Source organism: Lynx rufus, unplaced genomic scaffold (assembly GCF_022079265.1).
Source record: "Lynx rufus isolate CCGP_SWC_20201006 ecotype Redwood Valley unplaced genomic scaffold, mLynRuf1.p SCAF_26, whole genome shotgun sequence".
In the NCBI taxonomy this organism is placed as follows: domain Eukaryota; kingdom Metazoa; phylum Chordata; class Mammalia; order Carnivora; family Felidae; genus Lynx; species Lynx rufus.
The window spans coordinates 8,692,606-8,716,363 of record NW_025814841.1 but is presented as its reverse complement, the minus strand read 5'-3'; the positions used below and the strand labels follow the sequence as shown (position 1 = coordinate 8,716,363).

Below are 23,758 nucleotides of genomic sequence, written 5' to 3'. Positions count from 1 at the left end.
CGGTATACGCATACAATGAGATATTACTCAGCCTTAAAAAAAGAAGGAAATTCTGACACGCTGCACCATGAGTGAACCCCGAGGCCATTTTGCTAAGTGAAATACGTCAGCGCAAAAAGGCAAACACCTTGCAGTGACTGTGACAATTCTCATGGTGAGAACTAGCGTAAACATCCAGCCAGAGAGGCTGGCACTGGGCCTTTGGAAGACCGTCCCCTGGGCGAGGGCGGTTTGCCCAGATGGGACTGGGTGAAGATGGCTACCGAGGTTTGCCTCCCCGGTTCTGGAGGTGACAGGACGGAAGGCCGCCAGCCTGTGGTCCCGCCTGGGCTTCATGTTGGTAAGCGGCAGTGGTGTCTCTGCCTGCTCCCGGCCATCTGCCAGCCCTGTGGTTCCAGGCTCACCTCCCCGCGACGGCCAGAGAGCCGTGTCCCGTGTGAGTCGGCCAATGTGCTGTTTGGTGGCCGGAGGTTAGAAAACTTGGCTGTGACTTCCTTGGACAGGGCATGAGATGCTCAGCCTTTTCTGCTTATTTCTCCAACTGTATAAAGACTGGGAAAGCTCACTGTGATGCCTCCTCTATGAAGCCCTCCTGGTCTCCCCCACCGCAGACTCCATGCAGTTCTTCCTCTGTGCTCCTGTTGGACCTTGATACCCACATGGGAACAGAAGTCACCTGGAACTCTAAACTTGGATGGGAGGGCTGGGTCACTGCAGGGCCCCTAGCACACCATGGTGCAATCCCTGTTTGTTCTAGAGGCGAATGAATGAGCAGGGGAGCCCTGGGCATGCAGGAGAGAAGACCCTTGTTCAGCTTTTCCCTGTTTCCTTTGGATCTCACTTCCTTTCCCACGTCTCCCACCACCCCACCCCCCCCATTCACTGTCATGTTCGTTTAGCCTCCCCTTAGACTTTCCCTCATGCCTGGGGAAATAAAACCCAGTTAGAAGTCAGTTCCAATAGGGTAAGAATTGGGTTGACGTGATTTAATTACTGCCTTTCCCAGAGGCCCTTGTGGGCAATGACTGGATGTCACAGAAGACAGGGTGGTGGGGCACCTGGTGACTCAGTTGGTTAAGCGTCCGACTCTTGTTTTCAGCTCAGGTTATGGTCTCACAGTTTGTCAGTTCAAGCCCTGCGTCTGTCAGCACAGAGCCTGCATGGGATTATCTCTCCTTCTCCCTCTCCTCTCCTCTCCTACTCATACTCCCTACTTCTCTCAAAAAAAAAAAAAAAAAAAAAGACAGGTGGTAACTGGCTTCCAAGGGAGCTCCCAGGGCACTCACCTCTGGGTATCCCTCTCCACATTGAATTGGGGCTGGCCTGCATGATGAATAGACTATGGTAGAAGTGATGGGGGGTGACTTCCAAGATCAGGTCAAAAAGGCACCGCACCCTTGGTCCTCGGATCACTTGCTCTGGAGAGAACCAGCCGCCATGACATGGGGAGACTCAAGCCGTCAGTTCTGGGGAGAGCCCCACGTGGGCGGGAGCACAGGCCCCACATCCACAGCCAGCAGCAATTTGCCAGTCACATGTGGGCTATTTTAGAAGTGCATCCTCTAGCCCTGCCACATCTTCAAATGATGGCTGCCTTCCCTGGTATCAACCTGCAACTTCATGACCATCCCCTGAGCCAGAAATGCCCACCTAAGCTGTTCTTGAATTCCCGACCCACAGAAATGATTAGAGATAATCAATGGGTATTGGTGTTTACGTCTCTTAAGTTTTGGAAGGACTTGTTATGCAGCATTAGCTAATTAATACACATAGGACTCAAAGGGCAGAATTTCAGACATGAAGACCCTTCCTGTAATTGAACTGCCCACTTCCGCAGTGCAGTCTGGGAGTGTTTTATTTTGTATTTAAAAAATTTTTTTTAGTGTTTATTTATTTTTGACAGAGAGAGAGACAGAGCATGAGCAGGGGAGGGGCAGAGAGAGAGAGGGAGACTCAGAATCTGAAACAGGCTCCAGGCTCTGAGCTGTCAGCACAGAGCCTGACTCGGGGCTCGAACCCACAGACCGTGAGTTCATGACCTGAGCTGGAGTTGGACGCTCAACTGACTGAGCCACCCAGGCGCCCCTGGGAGTGTTTTAAAGTCACAAGTTCCACGGTGTGGCCCCACCACCAGGTGTCCCGTTCAGCAGCCGTGGATTCCCGCCCTCATCTGCTGACCTTCAACCCTTCCCTCCTAAGGGGGCCCCAGGAGTATTATACGTGAAGCCCTTGGCTGGGGTTGCAGGGACACAGGGACACAGGGCTCCCCCGCTCCCATCCCGGACACACGCTCTCCCAGGAGCCATGAGGAGCCTCGCTATTGCTTGTCCACTGGAGCCCCACATGTGAGCACCAGGCTGGATGCACCATGCACTCTGGGAGCTGGTGAAGTGCAGGTTCTGTGCAGGGGCAGAGAAGAGGCCATCTTCCCCTGCCTGTGTCGCCTAGGGGAACTGCACAGCCACACTCTTGGGGCTCCAGGGACCTTAGTCTCTCCACCAAGCAGCATCTACGGCTTGCCTCTCAGCTATCTGAAAGCTCACACGCAGAACCTCGGACCTTCCTCTGCTCAGTTTGGCATTCTTTTGCCCAATAGGACTCTGTCCTACTCCTTCTGACACCAAACGGCCAGATTCTGGCAGGGACTGGAGGTGATGGAGTGCCGTCAACACCAGCAGTGTCTGAGGGCCCGGGCCAGCCAGCCAAATGCCCTGGGATGCTCATGCGGGGCCGCTGGCATTACTGCCCTGAGATCCTGTCCACTCTCCTCTTTGCTCGTCACACTCCATTTCCTGTGACCGCCTTGCAGCTCCTGGAAGGTGGCCGCGGGCTCCTATTCTGCCCTGCAGACCCTTCTTGTTTCTTCAGCACCTACCAAGTTTTGCTGGTGGCGGACTTTCATCGTACTACTTAATATCTGACTCACGGAATCAGTGCTCAAGACCAACTTTGCTTGATAACCCTGGAAACATTAGGTGTTCTCTCTGTGTGCTTCTGACTCCCACACTTTGCATGCTGTGTGGGTGCCCACAGCACAGCGTCCTCGTCCCTTTGCCCAGCAGCATTCAAGCCGGGCTGTTATCCTTGCTTCTCCAACACGGTCTCCTTGCCATTGTTTTCTTCTTCATTCCTCAGACCTCATCTGAGATAAATCTTCAAGCCCTCCACTCCTCCCCGAGCTGGTCTATGACTCACGAAGCCCCATACTTCAGAACAAACAGGCCGTCCCCAGCCTCCCCGCTCTGCCCTCCCTGACCCAGTGCTCTCTCTCCAGCGATGATGGACTTTATTGCAGCGCCGGGTTAGGGTTTGGTCCTGGATTGGTGATGTTATTAAAAACAGATTTAGTAATGCTCCAAGCAGTCAGTCCGCCTGTCCAGTAATGGTTCATCATTGTCATAAAGCTGAGGGGTCAGCTCATCTCTGCTTTTAGGCACGACCACACATACGTCATGCCAGAGAGAAGGGCTGATCTTTTATTTGTTGTTAGTTTTCAAAGACCTCCGGAGAGAGTTCAGCCTCCCTCGGAAACCCACTCCGGTGAGAGCCAGCGGCCCCCAGGCCGTGCCGCTGAGCCGTGTGTGTGCATGTGTGCGATGTGCACGCTCCAGGGGTGCTGCAGAGACAGGGACCTTCTGCCCCCACTGCTTGCCCCCTGCCCCCTTCTGCAGGTGCAAGGGTGGGAGACAGCTGCAGCAGAGGGGAGCAAGCAAGGAGGGCGGGAGCAGTGCGCCGAGGACTGCACCGTGCCTTGGGTCCCCACACCACTCAACTCTGTGACCTAAGGCATGCTGATCAGTTTCCTTGCGCCTTAGGCCCTCAACTGTGGTGGGGGAATGATAATGGTTACTTTGCAGTGTTCTGAGGCTTGCAGATGATACACGCGAAGTGCCTTGTCCTTAGAAAGTGCATCATAAATGTCTGCTATTATTGGGAATAGAGAAAAAAAAATGATGCCTGGGGGAGGCAATGGGAACTTTTGGACTTGAGAATCTCCTGAGAACAGAATGTGTGGTCTGTGTGGGCAGACGTCAGCCGGGGGTGAATCCTCCAGGGAGACTCCTCTGCTCGCTGCACCGGGTCACGGAGAAAGCCTGAGGCCGCTCCAGCCGGTAGAGGGGCCCGTCCCTCTCTTGTTTGCATCCTGGACACTTCCAGCTGACTGGCCATGGCATCATGTCCTCAGGCCGTGGGGGGCACGGGCACACTGCTGTGTGTTCTGTAGGGGGGGGCAGTGGGGGGCGATACACACTGCCTGACTTGATGAGAAGCAACTTGTCCCTGGCTGTTGGTTTCCATGGCAGCACCAGGAAGAGCAGCCAAGAAACCAGGCAGTTATGCTTGAAAAAAAAAGTAGTATGATTTGGGAACCTAGTGACTGTCATAGCCCTGTGTATGCAGAATACAGAAATTCATTTATGTAACAAATATTTGATGAGCATCTACCACATTCGAGGCATCGGAGGGCATAACAAAGATCCCTGTTCTTGGGGAGTTCCCACTGTGGCAGGCGAGGGTGGAGAGGCAGACAGCAAACAATAAACATAATAAAGACACAAATTATACAGTATTTTAGGAGGTAAGTGATGCTATGGAGAAAAAGAGGAGGAAGAGAAAAAGCTCATGGGAACTAAGAGTGCTGGGTGAAGGTGGGATGGGTTGCAGCATTAAATACGGTGGTCAGTGACATTTGAGCAAAGATTTAGACAACTTTCAGGGTTAGCATGGTTGCGAGAACAGCATGTGCAAAGGCCCTGAGGCAGAAGTAGGTGTGGTATGTTCAAGGACCAGGGAGAAGGCAGTGAGGCTGGAGGGGAATTGGAGAAGGAGGTAGGAGGGGGCCTTCAGGGCAGAGAGGTCATGGAGGTCAGATCACATAAGGTCTTTGGACTTGGGCCTTTCTACATGAATGACCAGTCAGAGGCTATAGCAATAATCCAGTGGGAGATGATAGTAATGACAGTGGAGGTGGTGACAAGTCCAGGGCAAATCCTGTTCCACAAAGAGTTATAATTAGATACCAGGAATCAGATGAGCTTGTAGATGACTAACTCTAAGTGGAATAACCTAAGAGTGGCACCAAAACAACAGCAAAAGAAAGAAGGGATTCTCAAGAGGGAAGGAGCACATCTGGCTGATAAAATCATTAAATCTTCAAATGTTAGAGATGGGCTTTGAAGGGTGGAGGGTTCCAACGGGGAACAGATGTGGGAAGTCAGTTAGGGCAGGAGTTGCAGCCTGGGAAAAGCAGGAAGGGCAGAGAGGCCGGGACAGGCTGAGGCCTTTCTCTCTCCATCTCTACTCTCCTGCCTCAGCCTGAATCTGAGGGAACAGATTGGGGCAGACTGGTGGGGGAGCTGGGGAGCTGTTTCAGGTAGGAGGTCAGGAGGACCTAAAATGAGGGCAGCAGCTAGGGGTCTAGGAAGAAGGGGAAGCATGGGCAGGATGCTTGGGAGAGAGGTCTAATGTGATCTGTGCGGTGATTGGCTGGCAGACAAGGGAGGAGTCAGAGATGGCCCTGAGGCCCAGCTTGGGCCTAGGGAGCATAGGGGTGCCCCTAAAAGAAGTAGCTGGGTGGCAGGGGTGCAGAAGAGAGGAGAGGTGGTTGGGCGATGACTTTGCTTTTGGACATACTGACACCAAGATGTCCAGGGGGCCGTGGTCAAGCAGGGGTTGGGAATGCCGGTCAAAGCTCCACGGCCACACTCCGCTCTCTGCTGATCTGCGCCGATTTGTTTGTTGAGGAGATCACAGAAGCGGCGGGAAGTCTGCAGGACTAGGCTGGGAAAAGGGGCAGGAGCCAGGTGAAACCAACTGGCTGGCTTCGGCAAGCACTGAGTGGTGTCACCCGCACGGGCGCACTGGCGTGACAACTGAACGTCGGATGCCGACCCCTGCCGGTGACAAATGAATACAACCTTACCCCGTCTCGTGCTTCAGACTCCGTGTTCCGGGAGGGAGCGTGAACATCCGGGGGTTGGGGACAGGGGGTCTTGCCTTACGGCTTTCGCAGTGGGAGGAGGGGGGAGTTTCCGCTTCCCAGCAAGGTCTGTGCCATGGAGGTTCCCCAAACAGGGGGGGTCACGTGCTGGAAGCCACAGGAGACACAAGCCCCTAGGTTACTTGGTTAGTTCTGCTGTACCCACAGATTGGGGGTGCATAAATACAGAAGTGTATTAGCTCATAGTTCTGGGGTCTGGAAGTCCAAGACCAAGGTGGGAGCAGGATCGGTCGCTTCGGAGGGCGGTAGGGCAGAATCTTTCTATGCCTCCCTCCTAGCTTCTGGGAGCCTCAGGTGTTCTTGGGGTCATAGATGGCTGTCTCCTCCCTGCATCTTCACATTGTTTTCCCTCTGTGGACCTCTGTGTCTAAATTTCCCGTTTTTTCCACAAGGACACCAGCGGTAACTGGATCAGGGCCTGCCCTAACTGATCTCATTTTTAACTTGATTACCTCTGTAAAGACCCTCTTTCCATATAAAGTCACATTCGGAGGTAGTGGGGGTTAGGACTTCAGCGCCTACTTTGAGTGGGGGGTGGGGGTGGGGGACACAATTCAGCCCATAACCGTCCCCTGCAGTGGCACGTTGGTTTGGCTCTTTTTTGTCACTTCATTTCCCTTCCTCTCAAGAACAGGATGGTTTTCATCCTGATGACTTTAGAAAGCTATTTATGTAATTGTCAATTGCTAAATTATGGAAATGAAATAAATCTGCTTTGCTGCTTCAATCATTCATAAAAATCAGCTAATAAGCTTTGGTTTGCTCTCAGCAACTTCTGTTGATAGAGTGTGGATCCAACACTCTGGTAGTGGAGAGTGTCCCTAGCCACGGGATAAATGTTTTTTCCATTATTAACTTTATTGTTGTGGTGCAAAAGTCAGTCGGCAAAGTGAAGCTGTTCTCATTGCTTTTGGACGGGAAAACATGTTCGGCACGTGGGCCGTGCACAGGGGCCATATACCAATTTGCAGCGAGGACCCGTCACCCCTAGCCCACCCAGGCACCGCTGGTTTGCCACTCAGACCTTTTCTCCAAACCTGTTTGACGTCCCCACGGTTGTCAGAAAGGACTTAAAGTCACACATGTGTCCTTAGGCCCGATATATTCGGCGCCTCTGCTTAGTCCTTTTGAATAAACTTTTTCTGTCTTGTCACCTTGGGCCTTTGCTGGGGACCCCGGCTCTGCCTGCATTATTCTGAAGGAGGACGTGAGGTCTTTGTTCCAGCCCTCAAGCCCCCTCTTTCTAGCAGTCACCCAGTCCCTCCTGTATCTTCTCTGAGGTCCAGCAGGCCAGAAATATTGAGCTCTGCTGTATAAGTGGGGAAACGGGGTCACCAGAGGCAGACAGGCACCCAGAAATCTGTTTCCCTCTAAATAGAGCTAGAAAAAGGAGATTTGGGGATTCATCCAGCAGACCCCCCAAGATAAACCTACAAGCAACCAAAGAAAAGGAAGTGGGAACATGGAAGAGAAGAAATCATCACTTTTATGTTCTTTGGAGGGGGTGTTCTCTCCAGATGTCCAGAGAAGCCCCTGGCCTACAGAGAGCAGCGGCGCTGAGTAAACAGGAAACGCCAGGAATCTATTTTTATTTGGTGCTGTCTTTACTTTCCCTTGTTTCAGTGGAAAATGAGTCTGGATTCCACAAAACTCCTTAGTGAACAACAAATATAAGCGGAGGCAATGCCAAGGCTCTCGATCCTCAGCGGTGGTTTGGATCAGTTTCTTCTTTGCGGAGACCTTGGAGGCTGGGGCTGGCTGTGCCGGAAGCAGGTGGCTTGCTTTAGAGGAGGCCCGTGGAAAGGCAATCGAGGGGAGCACTTGGGCCCCTGTAGCAGATTTCGGTCCTCCTCCTCAGAAGCCTGCCCTCCCCACCCCGCTCCACGGCAGCAGCGGAGAAGGGGGGCGCTCCTGCTCATGTCCCCTCCTGATCACGTCCCCATCAGAGTCAGCCCCTGGGGCTGGAGGCTGGAGACCTCTGCGCCACGGGGAGAGCGTGGCCATGGCTCTGCGGTCTGCAGGGATGTCCGACTGGTCCCGAAGCAGGGCAAACTCCGCAGGAGGAACTCCTCGTTTGGCCAAAGGGCTGCATTGCTTGGAGATGTCTTCCTCCACCCCTGCCCTGTTCATTTCTCTGGTGTTGCCGTAGGGCCACCCGTAGGGAGCTGGTGGATAGTCAAGGAATGAGGTGATCATAAGCCTCTTTTGCTACTGAACTCGGGACTTTTTCTTGTTTGTATGTTTAGGTGCGACTGATGTTTCCCTCTACATTGGGAAGGTTTCCCATTATGTCTGCTGCTCCCCTCGGAACACCTGTCTTCATCCCGCTGCCCTCCTCCAGCACCGCCCCCCTCTCCCCCCCCAAGCAGATGCCTTGACTATTCTTAAATTACCATATATCAGGTTTACTACACTTTTAAAAAAGAACAAGGATATGATGTTCATTAAGATTAAGCCTAGGAGGGGCGCCTGGGTGGCGCAGTCGGTTAAGCGTCCGACTTCAGCCAGGTCACGATCTCGCGGTCCGTTGAGTTCGAGCCCCGCGTCAGGCTCTGGGCTGATGGCTCGGAGCCTGGAGCCTGTTTCCGATTCTGTGTCTCCCTCTCTCTCTGCCCCTCCCCCGTTCATGCTCTGTCTCTCTCTGTCCCAAAAATAAATAAACGTTGAAAAAAAAAAATTAAAAAAAAAAAAAAAAAAAAAAGATTAAGCCTAGGAGCCACCAGAAACTTGTGGTCATTTTCTTGGGCCCACCTTCTCCTGTCTCCTATCTGAAGACCGCCCCCTACTGGTTACGGACTGTCATTGAACAGTGCTGCCCTGTAATTTGAATGCTGGGAAGAGCTTCTTCCTGAATTTCATGAAGCGATTCTCAAATGGGCTCATCCTTTCCCCTTATGTGCTAGCAACAGCCACATCTAATGTTTTCTGTTAACCCCATGAGTGTTGGGAAAAATCAGACCCTTCCCACGGCCAGGAACGCAGTCTCTCCAGCCAGCTGGAGAAGGGGTTGGCTGTTATTTTTTTTTAATGCTTATTTATTTTGAGACGGCAACTGCAGGAGGGGCAGAGAGATGGAGAAAGAGAGAGAGAATCCCAAGCAGGCCCCGTGCTGTCAGAGAAGAGCCCAATGTGGGGTTCGATCCCACGAACTGTGAGATCATGACCTGAGCCGAAATCAAGAGTGGCACGCTAAACCCACTGAGCCCCCCAGGGCGCCCTGGCGGTTGGCTGTTTATTGTAAACATGCCTCTGAGAAGGAGGTGAGCTTCACTGACCTGGACCTTCCCATGTTGGGCCTGGGCCTTGGCTATCTGTCACCGAAACTTGCTGGTCAACCCCACTCTGCATCTACTTCTCTTATAGTATTGCTTACTGCCTCTCTTGCTTTGCCAACAGACTTGGTTCTTCCATGCTCACAATTCCTTCTTCTCTATAACTTCAGTCTCCTACTGACCATGGCTTGCTATGGCCCTTGCTGTCCCTTCTGCCTTCACACCTCCCCAGGAGGGCTCCCAGCCTCAGCTCCCCACCTAACCCCTTGACACTCTCCACATCTCCCAATTCAGGTTCTGGGGAGTGCAGTTCTGGCTGGCCCGGCACACCCTTCTCTGGGCCCAGCTTTTCTGCCCAAGGCCATCTCAGGGGTCACCACCCAGCCTTTATGGCCTGGCTACACTGGTCATTTCTGGTAGGATGTGATGTGCCACAAATGCAAAGCCTGAATTCAGTCCTTGCTTCTTGAATGTTTATTATGCCATCTAATATCGATGGTGAATGACTAAGAAAGATAAAGGGGAATGTCATGAAATTCTGAGAGGCGAGTTTCTTATTATGTCCTTAGGTCCACCCTGCACCCCCAGAACTGAAGTTAATGCCATCATTTCCTTCACAAATCAAACCCGAGCCCTTAATTCTGTGTCAGAGCTGGCCACTCAAGGCCTTCTAACCTGCCTTTCTCATCCTATCAATTGCCTTCCTCTTCGAGTGACTCCATGTTGCAGACATTTCCAAGCTTACTCTGAGCTATTCAGCTTCTCTTTTGCTCACGGGCTTCCATCTAGGTCTAAATTCTATATGGACTTGGAAGGCCAGCTCAATACCTGCGTTAGTTTCCTAGGGCTACCGCAGCAAAGTACCACAGACTGGGCTGCTTTAAATAATAGAAAGGTATCCTCTGATCAATCAAGGTGTTGGCAGGCTGTGCTCCTTCCCAGGGATCTAGGAGAGAATCTTTCCTTGCCTCTTCTCATTTCTGGTGGCTCCTGGCATTCCTTGGCTTATGGCTTCGTGACTCCAATCTCTGTCTCTATCTTCATGTGGCTTTTCCCCCAGTGTGTCTGTTATCTTTTCCTGTTCCATCTCTTATAAGGACCCTATTATTGGATTGAGTAGTCCAGAATGTAATCTAAGATGACATTGTCTCAAGATCCTTAATTTAATTACATCTATAACCCTTTGGCCAAAGAGGTCATATTCATACGTTCTGGGTGTTAGGAGGTAGACAAATCTTTGGGGGGGGGCACCACTTAACCCACCATAATCCCCAATTTCTTTTTGAAGACTGCCTCCTAGTCAAAAATGACCGCTTTCCTCTCTGGGCTCCCATAGCCTTTATTCAAGTCTTTTAAGGAACAGTTGATGTTGTCTTGTGCAGTGTAGGTATAGCGATACTAGTGATAAGAGTGTGGATTGCAGAGTTAGATGTCCTGGGTTCAAATCCCAGCTCTGCCAGTCGCCAGCTGAATGACACTGGTTGAACCACTTCACTTTTTTTGCTAGAGCTAGGATGCAAGGAGGTGCTTAGGGCACAGCATTTAAGGAGCTACTCACTCTCAGGGCCCCTCAGGTGCTGGGTCAGCCCTGTCACCATACCGAGAGTAAGATTTCCATGATCTTTCTTCAATTTCATGCCCCAGGTGCCTCTCTTGACTTACCCTAGTCTCTGCCCTGCCTCTTGCCCTGTTTTTTTAATCTCTAAGATAGGGATAATGACCTCCCTGGTACAGAAATTATAAGGGTTAAGTGAGTAGCACAAGTGAAAGACTTAGCACAGCGCCTGGCACATCATAGGGGCTCAAGAAATGAAAGCTGTTGTTTACCAGACAGTAAGTTCCTGCAGAGCTGGTCTTCATGTCGAATTCATTTTTATACTCCTAATAACCTTAAACACACTGCATCGAAAATAGTATGTGATCAATTACGTTTAAGCGAATCAATCAGTCTTTGGGAAGTTTGAGGCATGTGGTGATTGGGTCTATAATCAGGCAAACAACTCAAACTTCAAGACCCTGGATCAAGAGTGCTTGAGTTGGGTCATTTCCTGGTTCGTGTTTAGCGTCTTAGAAGGTTTAGGTGAGGAACTTTGGACGGAAGGAGTAGAGCCCAAACCTCAGAAAATTGCTGAGGTTGGTTTTCAAATTAGAACCATGAAGGAAAAGTCTCCCAAAGTGGGATGTGTGCACACTGGAAGGATTAGCTTGCGTCTGGGTAGCAGCTCGAATGTGCAAAGTGGCTTTGGTTCACGCGTGCTGGTCACGTCAGGAGTGGAGGGGCTCCTTCTCTGGCACTTGCCAGCTCCCTGGGAAGGAGATTCTTTCCTGGAACACGGGGGCTATCTTGCACCTTGCCTGGAACTCTGTGAAACTGTTGGCAACATCTGGCTCAGCTGGGTGCACCCCAAAACACCACATTTATTTGATACTGGAGTTGATATGCCTCTCTTACATTGTGGTTGGGACTCATTAACTCTCAATAAGGACCAACACTGAGGGAGGAGTTTCCTCTCTTTCTTGCAAAAAATGTTTCCTTGGACGGGTCGTAGCTCCTGTAACTGATTTGCTCTCCTGGCACAGGGCTGCATGTTGTGTGGTACCCTGAGGCTGGTAAGAAAGGGGACAGACTCAAGAATTCCTGGGTGGGAAGGCTTTTCCCTGCACTTACCACAACTGCTAAAAACGCGACGTTTAATAGCCCAAGACTGGTCTGTATTTGCATGGAAACCATGTTTGTGGGGATTTTTTTCTTTTTTAATTCCAAGACAGCCATAATAAGAGCCAGACTGTTGATGAGTCCAACGATTAGAAGCAGCTCCTAAATTTCCCACACAATCACGTTAGGCTCAATTCTGAGATCTTCTTCTAAAAGTTCAACACGTGTGGTGTTTATCTAGCAACTTCACTAAAGCACTCAGATCCACTAGCGCCAGACATGTGAATTAGGTAGGCAGTGGCCAGTGCAAGGATTATCTCCATAACCAGCCCTGGAATTTAAGGAAAGCAGTCTGGCGGGGGGGTGGGGGGTGGGAAGGTTCATTTTAATTACTGCTATATTTATGTCCATAACATCACTATTAAATTGGCAAGTATGAAGCAGCCTTTAGCGTGGCCGAGCGCAGACGGTTACCATCCCTGGATGAGCTGTGCGCTTGGAAACAAGGAGCACAGAGAGGGTTCTTGGCTTCCAGGAACTTGGCTCAGTGTTTCAATCCATTTAAGTCATACCCACCATTTACACCTGCTTCTTTTGGAGCCAAACTTGCACATTATCACCATTACTCTTCACTAGCACTGACATTGCAATAATCTACGAAATCTGCCTTTTCCTGTTCTTTCTTTGCCACAAAATAGAATTTCCAGGAGCTTCTGGGGGTGGGATGGGGGTGTTGAAAAATACATTCTGAGTCACTGCTTGAGAAGTTTTTATTGTATTTTTTTCCCAAGTGATTCTGGTAGTGAAAGTATTATGGTTATAGACTAAGCAAACACTTAAAGTGAAAGCAATCAGATGGTAAAGTCCTCTGCTTTGATGAAAGGTAGCTCGTACGCACTTCTGAGGCTATTATCAACTTGGACTATGGGACTGGAAAGGCTCTTCCAGTTCAGGTAGTGGTGCTCACAAAAGAACCACTGCTTTCAAGAGAAACTTGGGCACCCATAATGAACTCACCGCTTCCATCTGTATCTTACATAAGCAACAAGATCCTAATGTAAATATCAAGACATGGCTCCACCATGCCATAGCATCCTAGTTTGTCATGGACCATGAAGTGCCACTTTTTCAACTCCTGAATGTCCAAGGAACAAGAAAGACACTGCATAGCAAGGGCAAGGGAGTCTGGATTAGGGCTTGGCAAACTACAGGCCTAGGGCTGACCACCTGTTTTGTAAATAAAGTTTTACTGGCATACAGCCGTGCTCATTCATTACGTATCATCTATGATTGCTTTCATGCTATCATGGCTGAGCTGAGTGGCTGCGACAAGCAACATTGGCCAACAGACCCAAAAATATTTACTCTGTGCGTCTTTACAGGAAAATTTTGCAGGCCCCTCGTCTAGACAAACAGTCAAATGAGTCAAGTATTGGCTAAAGGTCCCCGATTCACAATGCCAAGAGAAGGACTGGGTTGGCTTTGGTTGTTGTCATGCACTTTGTAATTTAAAAAATCTTATGAGCCAATACAACTAAAACTCCTATTCACCTGGCTTTGAAGAAGCAATGTGGAAAGTAAAATTAGGTCTCGATATATTTTGTATGTTGCCTGGACTTCTAAAGCGTTGCTGGATTGCTCAAATGTGCATAAGTCAATGTCATTTCACAAAATTTTTAAAAGATGCGAATGTTGGCAACTACTAAAGTATTGGCATCATGCTTGTGTCTGTGCAAAATTCTGCAGTGCTCAAAACCACGTGCTGTAGCTATAAATGGAGTCCCACTTCAAGTACAACTCTTTAGTCTAAATATTTTCGCAATCTTTGAAACCAGTTTTAAGAGTCATCAGAAATCTGTAGTTTAAGACACCAGACACATTTCTTAGCTGAGCCTTCAAGTGCCAACATGTTGGACCGATTCAGTAAAACATGCCATAAATTATAGGACTGTTTTATTTGAATTAGGGGGATACTTTCCACAATAGCAGGAATTCTTACCAGGAGTTCAAAAGCCAGACATGGGCTCTAGGCTATTATTCATACGTGGGTGATAGATTCGGATCTTGCCTTTGTGGCCAGGTTTGGTCAGGAGCATAGGTTACGACAAGGAACGAGGCTGAAAGACCCAAAGCAGTTCAGACGACAGTCTCAAGAGCTCCGGGATAAACAACCTTTACAAATGCCAGACAACTGGCCTGAACAATTTTGGACTGGCATGTCAGACGTGATCTGAAGGTTTTGAAATGTCATTAGGGATAGGGCTTATTACTTGATTTTGGTTACAGTGAAGGCTAGCTTTTTTCTTCTCATTTAAATATATTAGCAGTTCATAAATAACAGATATGATTATGGACTCTCCCTACAAATATATCTTAGTAGGTATCTGACTAGTCACAGCAGTGGAGCCAGGCAGGGTACAGCAGCACATGGCCTTCCCCTCTGGTCTCAGCTTGGGCCACCTGGCTATGTCTACAGACTTCAATGGCTAAAATCCAGGTCTCTAATCATAGCTGTCCTTTTGCCTAGAAGAATTTATAAAGCTCGAGATAATAACTTGGGGAAGACATGGTATGCTAGTGAAGGTAACACTAAGAACTTAAATATGAGTTTTGACCCTTGTGTCAGGAGTTAAAATATACCCAGTAGATAAGTCATAAGAACTAAACAAATACAGGCATAGGATATGAAGTTTTCAATTTCAACTCAAGTATAATAGGATCATACAGCTGAAGAAAATGTTCATCATCCTATGTTTTTTGAAAAATTGGTCCTAATTCTGAGGTGGTTCCTTTCTTAATCTGAAAAAGTTCACCAGCCAAGGTACACACCATCACAGAATGCCACTTACAAACTCTAATTTTAAAGACAAAAGGATGGTTATAATAGGGCTCATTTTCAGGAAAGATGATTCACCATTCTAACTTAGGAATAGAAAGGTGAGATCTTTATGGGGGAGGCTCATAAAAGATGTCGTAGGAGAAATGAATGTTCTCAAACCTTTGGTACCAGAATGAGGTTGTGGGATTAACATGTCTCTTTAAAGCAAAGCAGCTGACGCTCTAAGTCGAGTGGGAAGAGCAGCCTATGTGCTCTGTAGCCAAATCGTGAACGCACATTTTTGTGTGACAGTCCTGCTTGAGTAGCCAGGCCCTAATTAAGATCTAGCCAGTTAGAAGTTCACTAGGGGCAAGTCCAGGGTGTGGGGAACACTTCAAATTACATTCCATGAAGACATGAGGCTGTCAAGGCTTAGGAAGGCCCCGCTGTCCGCACAAATGGAGACACGGTGAAGGACCGGTAATGCTAGCTAGCACATGTCAGCACAGAAAAGCTGTGGACACAAATGGAACATGTGCAGTTTTTTTCAAAGGTGATATCGAATAACAGGCCAGAAGCCATCCCTCTCGGCATTTTAGACCTCTTTCTTCTCTCCACTTTGGCTCTTCGTTGAGTCACTTCCATCAGGCAAAGTTCCATAGGATAAGCCATTTGAATCTGGTTGTATTTTGTCCAGTGTTTGTTTCCCTGTGGAGATAGTAATCACAGAAAATCTTTTGTGCTCATACAAAAGGATAAGTCTTAATAATTTCTCCTCTCTCCAAGCCACATTTTATTCCCCCCCCACCTTTTTTTTTATAATATGTGGTCACCCTCTAAACAAGAGATAAACACCGGGAAGAAAAGGCCTCAGAACTCCATGTCCCTTGACTGTGACCATGCGCCGTCCACAGGAGAGAGCTGTCTCCCCACCGCACAGGGCCTACTGTGCTGGGCATGGAAACCAGGTTGGATCAGTCACGGGGGGGACATGAAGCATCCACTCATCTCCACACCTTCCTGCCCGGTGTCCTTCCCCCTTTTCCATGTTTGTTCTAAGTATATAACAACAGAGAACACAGACTTTCATAGCAGATTCTGGAAGCTGCTACTGATCCTATGTATGGGGCTTTGTGAAATGAAAACTCGGGTTAAAAATATGAAAACTTTATTTTCCACCCAAGAACTTCTAACCATACACGTCATTTATAATGCACACCCTTGCCGCGAATGCCAATTCTTGCCCTGAATGCTCTTAGCTGATCAGGGGACTCAAGAGGGAAAGAGAACACAGAACTTCTTGGGCCATATTTTCCCAGTCATAGGGAGAAGGCTTTAATGAATTTTGCTTTGAAGGTTTGGGCCTAACAGAATGGTAAAGGAAGCTGTCAGATCACCGTTACTTCCGTCTAGAAACCTATAGGTCACCCCAAATCCCTAGCAAAGCTGGAGATACTGGGTGGGCAGGAGAGGGGGTAAGGACACAGCAAACTTTGCTTTGTTCTGAACATTGCTTCTGTTGTCTACGTGACTAAAGCAAGTTATTTCCCAGTGAGAGTGGGGGACTGGGAAGACGGCGCATGTTACCTGGATCAGGATGAAGGCAAATGTGGGGGAGGGGAAGAAGCTATTCATGTTCAGGTGACTGTGAAGAACATCCCTTTTGGTCCCACAGTGCAGAAGCCACTGCAGTCTTTCCAGGAACTATATTCCTTAGCAGCCCAACCTCCTGCCCTTAGATGTTCCTTCAAAGGCTCCCCAAGCAGCAGGGGTCTGCTGTTGGCAGCCATTCCCCACTCCTACCCCTCACCCTTTTTCAGTTTAAGGAAATCCAAAAAGGAAATTTGTGACATCACCCAAATCAAGAAAACAGGGCCAGTTCTTTTATATCCCCAGTGTTCTGTGCGAAATTGACATTCAAATAAATGATTACTAACACTTACAGTTAAAACATCACTTCTGGTTTCATCGCTAAATGTACATTTTTTAAGGATAAGAATTATGTTTTATATTAATTTTAACACCCCAAATAATAGCAGCGACTACCAATTTATATGGATAAAGTTTTCCATCATAAATTAAAGAATAGACAGTTTACCAGGAATATTTCCAAAATCAATGTAAGACTGTGGCAGATGTTCCTTATCTCGATTTCTTGTGATCAGAAACACACCAAGGAATGACAGAAAACACCTGTAAGAGTAATATTAATAAGGAACACAAGAACATGAAACAACTCAGGGTGTTAAATAACCGAGCTCCATATTCTACATGATGACACAAATTCCGTTGGTCTTGTTTTTTCTGTTTTTCATGGTAAGCCTTCTAGAACTTGTCTTAATTGCTGCAGCCAATAATACTTTCCCCCAGAACCAAGACCTGGGCAGCTTCCAATAAATCTCTGCCCCAGGTTTTTACCATCTGGAGGCTAAATCAGGCTCTAAACCCTTTGGGTAGACACTAGGTCTCATTTTCTATCCATGCATGCCCAGACCCATTACTGGCATGCAACACAAGCAAAAAAAAAAAAAACAAAAAAACAACAAAGTTCTTTAATTTTCTAAGAAATTTAATTGTCCTTGGCCATAAGAATAGTCATAGTTTCCAGATCCTAGAAGTTTAGGCTCGCCCAAGCATCTTATGAAATTGAATTTTCAAGCTAGATGGTTTTCTACACTGAAAATAGTCTGGGCTCAAGTCTGCATAACAATGGTCATGCAGAACACCAGATCAAGAAACAGCTAAAGTGCTAAGGGAGTGCCAGCTGGAACCAACAGAGGATCTTAGACATCGGTGACATTCTGTCAACATTCTGCCCTCTGTTTGCAAGAATGTCCGCAATCATGCCCACCAAATCTCCAGGAAGGGGGAATGATGGGCGTCCAGATACAAGGAAGGGGTACCACCAATCTGATGTTATTAGGTCCAAAGCTAATAATCTGTCCTAGACTTGACCTTTTATTCTAGATAATCCCAGAGGCATCTGTGGTTCCTGAGTGAGATCTAACCTAGAATTTTCCAAGAATGAGGTAAATCTGATTTAGTACAAAAAGGTCATGGAGTAGCTACAACAACCAGTGGATTTATTGAGACTTTGGCTGGAACTGAACATCCCCAGTTTTAGAACCCTCAGAGAGATACCCAAATCACCAAGTCAAAGACACGGAGTCCTGTGTAGGGTCATATAACACCCTGTGTAGGGTGTTAAATTGAAAAATATGTTTCTTTTAAGAGCTCAGGAAACTAATTTTTCTTATATTACCTTCCAATTTTCTATACCTGAGGTACAATGCCAAAAATCCTACATAAAAGTAACAGGATTTCACATTCCTTACTTCTGAGACACTTACTCACCCAAAAATATATATAAATATGGTAAGAAAAGCTGCACCAAGGAATTCCTGATAAAATATGATACCTATAACGGGAACGAAAGACAAACTTAATTTTAGGATAAGAATATATATAAAAGCTACACACTGTTTTTTAAATTATGTTAATGTATTATTTTTTCTAGGCATAGGTACCCTTAAAATGCACATCCAGTAGCTTAGTTTGAAAATATTTGCAAGCCACACTCAGATTTTCAGTGATTTCAAAAAGAACATAGATTCGTAGGCTCTATGTAATGTATTCTTATTATACAATCAACACAATTAACATAACTTTTGCAAATAGAAATTTCTTATCCAGTTTAGGATTTAGCCCACTGGAACACGCAAGAAAACAAAACTCTAGTGCCATTTCCTACCTACAGTTTTAGGCCAGGGGTCAGCAAGCCTGACCTGAGAGCCTGCGTGGACTCTGGGGCCTCTGACACAGCATTCCCTTCAGGGCAGTTGTTGGCCACCCAGGCTGTCACTCTTGGCAATGCCCCGTGTGCACTCAGCCACTGGAGGGCACCGTAGTCGTTCCACCCAGCCCTATTTCTCACTGTCAACCCCCTCTCCCTTCTCTTTCTTCTGGTCGCCCTTTTGGGGGAAGGAAAACTTGGATGCGTTGTTTACTATGAGGAACTTTTCTTCTCTCCTTGTTGGTCTCAAGGATTTCTTCTTGGTCTAAGGTCCCAAAGCCTTCATAGAATTTTTTCTTAAAGTCATCTTTAAATTATGTATTACTTGGAATTGGATTTTTGTGTGTGCGGTGTTATCCTTGCTGGTTAGCCAACGAATATTTACTGAGTCCTTTGGGCCAGCTACTGTTCGGGGTGCTACAGACACCATGATGAACAAGACAGAGCCCTATATGAAAGGAGTGCTCTCAGAAGCCCATCTCCTCACCTGGAGAATAAACTTCGTACAGGAAGGAACCACGTTCAGTCCTAATACATATCTGTTGAATGGATGAGCAGGTTTGGAAGCATTTTTCCATGTTATTGCACACTTTTGTGTAATCATTTCAATGTTTCCATGTTATTCTAAGTAACTGCCCTATAATATTCATTTCTTTTAAGGGCATTTTCAGCTGTTTTGAAATTTTTTTGCTGTAGAAAATTAGTGATAAACTTCTTCATACGTATTTTTTTCTCAGCGTTTTAGGATTTTTCATTTATTTATTTGTTAATTTGCTTGTTTATTTGTTTAGAGAGCTTGCACATGTGCAGATGGGGGGAGGGAGAGGCAGGTGGAGAGAATCCCAAGCAGGTTCCACACTGTCAGTGCAGAGCCTGATGCAGGGCTCGATCTCACAAACTGTGAGATCATGACCTGGGCTGAAATCAAGAGTTGGTTGCTGAACTGACTGAGCTACTCAGGCACCCCAGGATTTTTCTTGTTACTGCTGCTTAACACAGAATTTCTGCTTCAAAGAGTAGAAACATCTTTTTTAAAATCCATAGTAAAATACAAATGACAAAAAGTTCACCATCATAACCATTTTTAAGTTTGTAGTTGTGTTAAGTATATTCACATTATTGTACACCTAATGTCCAGACCCCTCTCACCTTGCAAAACTGGAAGTCTCTACCCATTATATGACAAGTCCCCATTTCCCCCTCCTCTAGCCTCTGGCAATCACCATGCTACTTTCCGTATCTGTAAGTTTGACTACTCCGATACCTAATATAGGTGGGATCCTACAGCATTTGTCTTTTTGTGACTGGCTTATCTCATAATGTCCTCAAGGTTCATCCATGTTGTAGCATGTCTCAGCATGTCCTACCTTTTTAAGGCTGGATAATAATATTTCATTGTATGACATACTATTCCACTCATCTGTTGATGGACATTTGAGTTTCTTCCACCTTTTGGCTGTTGTGAATAATGCTGCTATAATCCAAGCATACAAGTATCTGTTCAAGTCCCTGCTTTCAATTCTTTTGGATATGGACCTAGAGGTGCAATTTCTGGACTGTATGGTAATTCTATGTTTAATTTTTTGAGGAATAGTGTTTTCCAGAGTGGCTACTCCATTTTATAGCCCCATCAACAATGCACAGAGTTCAAATTTTTCCACATCCTCACTGACACTTGTTAATTCTTTTTTTTTTCTTTTTTGCTAGTAGCCATCCTAATGGGTAAAAGGTGGTGTGTCCTTGTGGTTTTGATTTACATTTCCCCAATGATTAGTGATGTTGAGCATCTTCTCGTGTGCTTATTGGTCATTCATACATCTTCTTTGGAGAAATGTCTGTTCAAGTCCTTTGCCCATTTTTAAATTGGGTTATTTTTGTTGTTGTTGTTGAGTTGTAGGATCAAAGATTAGAAACATTTTTAAGGCTCTTGATGAAGACAATGAAACCCAGTTCTCGGAGGGTAGTGCCATGCTACCCAACTCCATGAGAGTGCCAGTAATACTGCAGCCTTCTTGGCGTTAGTTATTGCAATAAAAAGAACAAAACAAAAACTTCACTAGTTCGTAGGCAAAATATGATATCACATTGTAATTTTAAGCTAGACTTTTTGATGGGGGCAAAAAAGGAAAATTAGTCAAGAAGCTTCATCTCCATTCCATACTTCAGTAATAGCAGATGAACTATTATCACTTCCAGAAAGTTCCAGCCTCTCTGACTCATCAATTACTTGGCGTGCTAAATATTGAGATTCCAGCCCTGTTGGTCCTACTACAGAAATGTTCTTTTCAAGGGAAGTACATTTTTTACACGTCTTTACAACATTAACTATTAGGCTGTATGTCATGCCTGTACCTCTTTTGGGGCCCTATTATTTTTGTTTCTAACAATTCTAGGGCACACTAATGTGCCATCTTTTCATACTTTCTTTTGTCAGCAAGCATAAAATTCTAAAAAAAAATCAGATGTCTTGGTATATGATCTTTCTCTTTAAACGTAAGGTTCAGTTTTGGGAAATAAAAAATGCATCGATTACTTTTAAAAACTGCCCACTGGCAGTCACATTGCCATGAAATAAGAAAGGTGTGTCAATTAGGAAACATAATCCCTAATTGCTTCCAAAATACATAAACTTTGCTTTGGGAAATGAACTTCCAATATAAGAAGGTAGTAAATATATCCAACAAGCCAATAAACTAGGGCATAACAGTACTAACCTTAGGAGTGATATACTGGAATCTATTATATTTTGGTTTGGACCAAGTTTCAAATTTATGCTTTTTTTTTTTTTGATCTCTTTTTTTTAAAATTTAATTTATTTTTTAAATTTACATCCAAGTTAGTTAGCATACAGTGCAACAATGATTTCAGCATACATGTAGCACCCCATGATTCCTTCATGCCCCTTACCCATTTAGCCCACCCCTCCTCCCACAACCCCTCCAGTAACCCTCTGTTTGTTTTCCATATTTAAGAGTCTCTTACATTTTTGTCTCCCTCACTGTTTTTATATTGTTTTTGCTTCCCTTCCCTTATATTCATCTGTTTTGTATCTTAAAGTCCTCATATGAGTGAAGTCAAATTTATGCTTTAAAAAAAAATGCTATTGTGTCTCACATATATATGTTTCTGAATTGTCAATAAATACAAAAGGACTGTAATAGTAGAAAAATAGAGGCCAGAGCAGTGAAGATAGTAGCTTCTATTCTCATCTGCCTGCCTTTCCCTGGAACACTGGATTCAGTTTTGGACCCCAGTCTTTGATCTAGGTGATCAGTGGTAAGGGGCAAGGAAGGAAGAGTTAATGGAAAGAGGAACGTTTGGCCCAGAGACAAGACACAAGAGGACCCTTCAGCTGCTTTGATTATCAGAAGGGCTGGCAAGGAGGGGCGCCTGGGTGGCTCAGTTGGACTTCGGCTTAGGTCATGATCTCGCGGTCTGCGAGTTCGAGCCCCGTGTCGGACTCTGTGCTGACAGCTCAGGGCCTGGAGCCTGCTTCAGATTCTGTGTCTCCCTCTCTCTCTGCCCCTCCCCCGCTTGTGCTCTGTCTCTCTCTCTCTCTCTCTCTCTCTCTCTCTCTCTCTGTCAAAAATAAACATTAAAAAAAATTAAAAGAAGGGCTGGCAAGGAGAAGACTCCAGAAAGCAGAAGGTAAGAGTCTTGAATTTACAGGGAGGCTAGTTTCAACCCCACTATAAGGAAACACTTTCTAATAATTAGAGCACTCCAAATAATTAGGGGGATCCAAAACAGGACTGAGCTGTCTCGGGAGACAGAGAGCACTGGGAAGCCTTCCCACAAAGGAGAATAACCTGTCTGCGAGGATGTTATGGAGCAAATTCAGATCCGGGTGGAGGTGAGCAGGGTATGATACTGGCTACGTAGGTCCTTTTAACTGAAGATTGCTTGGCTGTCTTGTTTACTCCGAGAGAAACTTTATTTATGCTTTTGTGGGGGTCGAATCACCCGAGCAGAGAAAACCCAAGCTCACCTGCGATAATGGCGCTGGTCGTGAAGAAAACATGGTTAATGGGCACCACCATCGCTGTGTTGTAGAGCTTCGTGGCATGATTCAGGAACCTAGAGCAGAAGGCACTTACTGAAGCTCTGGCTTTAAGAGACGTTCAGCAACAAGTTAACAGTAACCTCAAGAAATGCATGTCCTTAAGCTACAACTACAAAGGGAAAGGAAGTGCAGTAAAAGGGCATTTCCAATCAGCAGTCATAGCTTATATGCATCTGATGTATGAGATCAGATGTCAGGTTTTATGGTCTGTTTAAACCAACAACAGTAACAATGAAAAGCAATTAATCATATTCTGAGGCCACAGAAGTTTGAGTTGGAAGTGAGTCAAGCTGCTGGACCAGTATCACACTGGAGCTGATTCATTAGGATAGACCCTAGAATCTGTTAAATATCATATCTGGGGAATAGTGTAGCTATCCATTGACATGCCACATGCCAAGAAGGAAGATGGAGAAGTAAAGGAATGTTTAATGTTTCAAAAACAATGCTCCGTGCTCCAGCTGCACAGCACATGTAGGGAGCTCAGTTTTGCACTCTGGCCACCAGCAGGACTCAGGTTCCCACATCGAAGCCGTGCTGCCCTGTCATTGACGTCAACTGAGCAATTTTAAAAAGCACTGACGTTTAGGTCCTGTCTTAGCACAATTAAAAAGAAATGCTTTGTGGGTAGATCCCAGGTGTGTCTGAGCACACGTGTGTGTACATGCATGCATGTATATGTGTGTGTATATGTACCTATCTATGAACGAACAAGACCACTCCTCAGGCGGTTTTGATGGGTGGCCAGTTCTACAGTTCTAGTGCATTCACGGGGCACCAGTGTGGAAGAGGCAGGGACTGGGACAAGGGTGGTGGGAATGCAGGGTGCCTTGGGTTGGACCTGCCTCTTAAATTCATAAAGCTGAGTTTAAAGATAACGATGCTAATCACCAAATTCCAAAAAGATGTTATAGCCGTGCTGATGAATTCGGAAGAAGAAAGGGAGATGAAACAAAGTGGCAAGGCTCAAGCATTAGAAACACACTCATTCTCATAAGGAAATGACAAATGAAACAGTGACAAAACACTGGGTTTTTCCAGTCACTCTCCACCTTCCTTGCAACAGGCCCATGTCCGACCCAGAACTATTAGGCTTTGCTGCTAGCATCTATGGAGGGAACGGCTCTCTTCCCGAGTTTAGGCCCTGATTTCCCA

The 23,758-nt window shown here is 46.5% G+C and overlaps 1 protein-coding gene across 1 annotated transcript in view; it reads right to left on the bottom strand.

Moving 5' to 3' along the window:
• Window positions 1-15,069: 15,069 nt before the first annotated feature.
• The window catches only part of NIPAL2 (NIPA like domain containing 2), a 156,468-nt gene continuing 147,779 nt past the window's right edge, over window positions 15,070-23,758 (bottom strand). Inside the window, exons 11-14 of the mRNA XM_047088841.1 lie at window positions 22,529-22,617; window positions 18,102-18,165; window positions 16,846-16,940; window positions 15,070-15,455 (exon numbers count right to left, since the gene is read on the bottom strand). Coding sequence (XP_046944797.1) covers window positions 15,343-15,455; window positions 16,846-16,940; window positions 18,102-18,165; window positions 22,529-22,617 — 361 coding nt within the window. The 3' untranslated portion in view covers window positions 15,070-15,342. The remainder of the gene's footprint in view (window positions 15,456-16,845; window positions 16,941-18,101; window positions 18,166-22,528; window positions 22,618-23,758) is intronic.